This window comes from Lepus europaeus, chromosome 5 (genome assembly GCF_033115175.1).
Source record: "Lepus europaeus isolate LE1 chromosome 5, mLepTim1.pri, whole genome shotgun sequence".
Taxonomy (NCBI): domain Eukaryota; kingdom Metazoa; phylum Chordata; class Mammalia; order Lagomorpha; family Leporidae; genus Lepus; species Lepus europaeus.
In genome coordinates, this window is record NC_084831.1 from 22,063,134 (window position 1) to 22,069,133 (window position 6,000).

A 6,000-nucleotide genomic window follows, 5' to 3' on the forward strand; every position below is an offset into this window, starting at 1 on the left:
TTTTTAAAAGATTCATTTATTTGAAGAGTTACACAGAGAAAAGAGAGGCAGAGAAAGCGAGAGAGAGCGAGAGCAAGTGGTGTCTTCCATCGGCTGGCTACTCCCCAGTTGGCAGCAATGGCCGAAAGTGCACCAATTCAAAGCCAGGAGTCAGGAGCTTCCTCCAGGTCTCCCAAGTGCGTGCAGGGGCCCAAGGACCTGGGCCATCTTCCACTGAGAAGCATTCTTAATGCTATCACTTTTCTACTTTGTTTTCCATAAATGGGCTAAAAGGAACCTACCATATTTTCTACTCAAAAAGTTTTGTAAAAAAGTTCTTGAATCCGTTATTCCTAGTAGGCTGAATGAATGAGCCTTAAACAATGTAAGATGATGCCTTCATTTATAACTTTAAATATTTTAATAAATATTTTAAAAAAACCTACAACATATAAAAATATTTTAAAGGGTAGTTTGAAGTTTAGAAAACAGGAAAATTTTCTTTAAGGATTTATTTATTTATTTGAAAGTTAGAGAGACAGAAAGACCGAGAGAAATATCTTCCTTCTGCTGATTCACTCCCCAGATGGCCACAATGGCAGGAGCTAGGCCAGGCTGAAGCCAGGAGCCAATCTGGATCTCTCAAGTAGGTGACAGGGGCCCAATCATGTGGGCTATCTTCTGCTGCTTTTCCTAGGCTGTCAGTAGGGAGCTGGATCAGAAGTGGGGCAGCCAGGATTTGAATCAGTGCCCATACGGGGTGCCAACATTGCGGGTGGCAGCTTTATCCACTACACTATAGCGCTGGCCCCAGAAAATAGGAAATCTTGACACAGCAGTTGCAGACGTAACACTGTCTAGAAGGTAATGGAAATAAAATAGAGTAAAAGGGACTGCCATTGTAGTATAGTGGATTAAGCCGCTGCCTGCAGAGCTGGCATCCCATATGGGCACTGATTCAAGTCTTGACCGCTTGCTCCACCTTTTTTTTTTTTTTTAATTTTTATATTTATTTGACAGGTAGAGTTATAGACAGTGAGAGAGAGAGAAAGGTCTTCCTTCCGTTGGTTCACTCCCCAAATGGCTGCTACGGCCGATCCGATCTGATGCCAGGAGCCAGGTGCTTCTTCCTGGTCTCCCACGCGGGTGCAGGGCCCAAGTACTTGGGCCATTCTCCACTGCCCTCCTAGCCACAGCAGAGAGCTGGACTGGAAGAGGAGAAAACGGGACTAGAACCCGGCACCCAAATGGGATGCCAGCACTGCAAGGCGGAGGATTAACCAAATAAGCCACGGCGCCGGCCCCTTGCTCCACTTCTAATCCAGCTCCCTGCTAATATGCCTGGGAAAGAAGCGGAGGATGGCCCAAGTGCTTGGGCCCCTGCACCCAAGTGGGAGACCTGGATAAGCTCCTGGCTTTGGTCTGGCCAGCCCTGGCCTTTGCAGCCATCTGGCGAGGGAACAAGTGGATGGAAGCTCTCTCTCTGTGTCTCTCTCCTCAGCTCTGTAACTCTGGCTTTCAAATAAATAAATAAATCTTTTTAAAAAACTTAGTATGTTTCAGGAATCTGCCTTAAGGTAACAATACTTTGTATACTTTTATAAGGATATTCACCAGTGTTATATATGCACATACTAGTGAAAAATGATAACCTGCCTTATAAAATTTTAATTAAGTACATTCAGAAGCATTTCTCAGTGGAAATACCTATGATAGAGGAAAACATCAGACTGTTAGAAAGAAGGAAGTGACAAAACATTGTATGAAAAAGGCAAAATCATGTACCCAAAAAGCAGACAGTGCCATTTAAAATTTTCTGTCCTCAATATTAAAAAATTTTATGAACATGTAAAAATTTTAGAACCAGAAATATGTGCTACTTTGAAATGTTAAAATACAAAAAGAATGGGTCTTTAATTTTAATTACATCTACACAGCATACTCCTTTAAATCAAAGCTTTTTAATTTCTTCTTAGATAGCCAAAAAATTAACCCAGAACCAAATGCTTTACTACTTTTCTGAACAGACTCAAAACCTTGGTTCATGTGGGTTTAAATGGGACATGATGACTGAGGCTGGCAGATTGGCCTATGAACATAGCGGTGGTGGGCTCCCTTAGGGGAAAGTATTTGCTTTTTCTTTGTAATTACTGTCACTCATTAGTTGTAGTATTATCATAAAATGAAAAACGTATATATCTGTCACTTGGGAGGTGGGTAGAAATAATCTCACATGGTTAAGGATATATTAATAACTCAACTAACCAGAAACATCAAACTTTTAAAGGGAAAGATGAAGGAAAAAACAAACTCCCACCAAGGATTCAGTCAAAGAGAAAAATCCCTGTGTAGGTTCTGGAATTGGCAGAGCTTCCTCGGGCTCTCAGGCCTAACAATGCCCTACAGTGATCAGACACACAGAACAATGACCTGACTCTGAAAGGAGACTTAAACTACATATTTTAAAAATTCAGGTGCATTCTACTCGAACAGTTTTTAAAAAAGAGTGAAAACAAAAATTTCCTAGTCATATAGATCATGAAAACAAATTAAGTAGAGAACATCCCCTGAAAATTGTATCCACAATTTCATTCTATTTACAATTTATTTACAAGATCTGCTATAGTTCTCAGGTTGGGGACTCTGAAATTCACAGCCCAGTCTCCTCGGGGCTACAGTGGCAGGAAGCTAGGGTCAGGAGGCTGAACCAGGAGACTGAACCCTGGCAATTCAATGTGGGACTCCAGGCACCAACCAGTGGTTTACCTACAAGGCGAAATGCCTGCCCCACCTTGAGAGTTTTAATTCATGACTTTAATGAAATTAAAAGCAAAACAAACCAAACTTCAAAAATTTGAAGTTTATCCTTTCAGCTACTAGGCAGGTAAAATAATCTTAGGATGTGATATGTTTTATTCATTAACTAAATTATAGAATAATTAACATATCTGAAACTACAAGATCTTGTGACAAAAAAACTCCTATACTAAATAAAAAGCCTTCTACACTTTATATGAAAATCCCAGGATTTTCCTTGCCCCTCTCCATTGCTCTCCACAGTGGATCCTGCTGGAGTCAGAGCTGCAGGTAGGAACACGGGGAAGACTGTAAGGGGATCTGAAATGGTCCTTATGATCCTGGTACATCTACAACATGTCTGTGGTCCCAGACTGAAACACTCAAGAGAGGTTCTCTAAAACACAGGCCCTCGGGTACAACGAAATGGCACATGGTGAACCACTGCACATACACTTCTTCTCCCAACCTGTAGATCCATGGACTTCTTTCCTGGACACCAATCTTCTCTGTAGAGCCCATCTGCATCCTCATTTGGTCACCCTTCTGTTATGCAAGTATTTTATGCTTCATTTAATTAGTTCTGAACTTCACTGACCCCTTTGCCTAACATATCTACTGATGTCACATTTCAACAAATCTGAACTCTTTGGCAATTCCACAAGCCCCATTCATTCAGAATCTGCTTTTGAGTTTTAATGATTAATAATCGCAATCCAGCTATGTTCAAAGACGCTTCTCAGCAGGGAGATTTGCTATACTTCTCAGTTTGGGGACTACAAGCTTACAAATGTAGCTAAAATGTCTTCTTCTGTAGTTATTCCTTCCTTCCAGACCACCTATCCGTCTCTTCTTGGTTGAAATACATCCTTACTACTGGTCCTCTTCTTAGAAGTCATTTTCCTCTGCAATGATTCCTGAATGTTCCCAGGAGGTCATACTGTGTGCCATTTGGTGATTATCATCGCTTCAAATCCCTGACACGACTCCCCAGTCTTCATTTCAACCTTGACTTTCAATGACAGATTTCATGCCTATCCTGGTTTAGTTCCTAAAAAAAGACCCAGGTATAAAGGGCCTTGAAGTCTCCCTCCTCTTATCTCACCATTTCCTGGGTTGCTCAAGCCTGCCTTCCAGAGCCTCTGAATTCCTTTCTTAGTCAATCCATTCCATTCTTCAAGTCCATCTCAAACACATCTTCTCAAGTAAGCCATTCCAAATTTTAGAGAGCAATCATCCCTTAATCCAAAGTGCATGTTGTTAACAATTCACTGGATAGCAGAACTGTTCTTCTGTCCCCTCCCCTCCCCCAATTTAATTTGCACAGCAGTGGATATCTTGTTGGTGAGTTATCAACACACTGGATTGATTCACCAGCTCCCCCCTCCTTACTATTACAGAGTATCCTAGAAAAGGAACTTCAACACATGTGCCTTATGTTATCAAATACTAGTAAGCTAAGATGCCTCCTCATGACTTTTTTTTAATGATTATAGCTATCACTTCCTGCAATTATCTCCCATCTTCTTTTTCCATGTACATGACAAAACAGGTTCAGAGACAGAACTTGTCTACAGGTATTTAAGTAGCACAGCCAAGGCCGGACCCAGGCTTGTCTGGCTTCCAGATCCACATTTCCTCCACAAAAGTTAGCTGTTCTGTCAACTTCCAGAAAGCTCTGGAAAAAGGTGGGAGTTCTAATTTTTTCACATACATAAATATCACAACAACCCCCCCTTATCTAGCACATTCCTTAAGAATGGAAAGTTCCATCATACAAAATGAGTAATTTTCTAAGCCTTTTAATTTACGCTAGAAGCAGCCAGTAGTCACAATAAGCAGCTCACTGAAGCAGTGTTCCTTCTTCACCGCTGTCCTCAAGGTGAGCCTTTCCAATCACCACGTTTTAACACCCAGACACCTTAAGAACATGTGCTTTCAGGACCTGTCAAGTCCAGCTGCTCACATCACACTGGGGAGCAAATGCAGTCACATCAGACCTGTTGCAAAGTAGAGGGATCTTTTTTTTTTTTAAAAGCCAAGGGTGTTTCCCAAGGCTTAGTGCCCTAAAATGTTGGCCCCAGTTTTTATGTCCACGCTTTCCAAGTCCTACCTAACACTTCCTGGTCCCCCTTCAGGCCTCCTTCCTCACCCACTTCCCCCTGCCAAAGTAGCTCAGGAACACAACCAACAGACCATATCCGGGACAGCAGTAAGTTAGCAATCGCAAGCCGTGGGGCTCCCCCTGCACCAACCAGCAGACACTAGCCAGGGAGGCCCCTCTTCTCCAACACATTCTACAAAAGCAAAGTCTTTTTTTTTTTGGGGGGGGGGGAGCAAGCTAGGGAGCGGAAACTACAGAATGGAAGCTCTGCTCGGAGTCCGACAGATAACTAGCTAAACGTTGACTTTACCCTCAGATAGGGAGGGCACGGCGAAAGCTCTCAGCGCGGCAAGACCATACTTTCGAAACTGTCAACCAGACTACTCAAACTGGAGTCTCCCGCCCAAAAAAAGTGTGGCACATGGCAAGTCTGGAAAAAAGAGGCCTCCCTCCAGAGCTCCCGTCCCCGAGAGAGACGCCCTGGCACCGTCCGCTCCACCAGACCGGGCAAGAGGTGAAAAGGAGCAGGAAACCCTGTGTGTTTATTTCCAGCAGCCCCCGGAGCGGGAAAGGTCGGCCTCCGGCCGGAGACGAACCAGGCCCCACTCCCAGGGCCTGGCCTCCGGCCGCCCGGGAGCTGCGCCCTCCCGCCCGCTCCGAGCCCACGCGGGGGTTCCCTCTCGCGGTCCCACTCCGGGCCTCCCCACCGCTCCCATTATCCCGCCACCACCCCCACCCGCGCAGGCGCAGTGGGAGCCGGGGCCTACCCGCGCCCCCGAGGCGCCGCCACCATGGCGGAGCCGGACCAGGCCGGCAGCTGCTGGGCGCCGCGCTGGGGACCCTCTCCCGTCCGCGCGGCCCCCTGCCACCTCCGGAGCCCTGTCCCCACCCGCCGGCCCCTCTTTCGCCCTCCTCACCCGTTCTTTAGGTCCACCTCCAGGATCTTCCCGTAGCCCTTAAAGAAGCGCTCCACATCGCGCTCCCGGGCCTGGTAGCTCAGGCGGCCGATGTACACCCGCGGCATCCCGGCAATGGTGGTGGCGGCTGGCCCCGGCCCCAGCCCCCCTTAGGCGGCGGCCGGCGAAGCAAGAGCACGGCGGCGGCGGCAACGGGCGGGCGGC

The 6,000-nt window shown here is 46.0% G+C and overlaps 1 protein-coding gene across 3 annotated transcripts in view; it reads right to left on the minus strand.

Annotated features, from left to right (window-relative positions):
- SRSF4 (serine and arginine rich splicing factor 4) overlaps positions 1–6,000 on the minus strand; it is a 29,150-nt gene extending 23,150 nt beyond the window's left edge. The window contains exon 1 of one of the 3 annotated variants that reach the window (XM_062190827.1): positions 5,797–6,000. In XM_062190827.1, the coding sequence (XP_062046811.1) occupies positions 5,797–5,903 (107 nt within the window). In that variant the 5' untranslated portion in view covers positions 5,904–6,000. The remainder of the gene's footprint in view (positions 1–5,796) is intronic. The other 2 variants (XM_062190823.1, XM_062190821.1) reach the window with 2 other exon arrangements.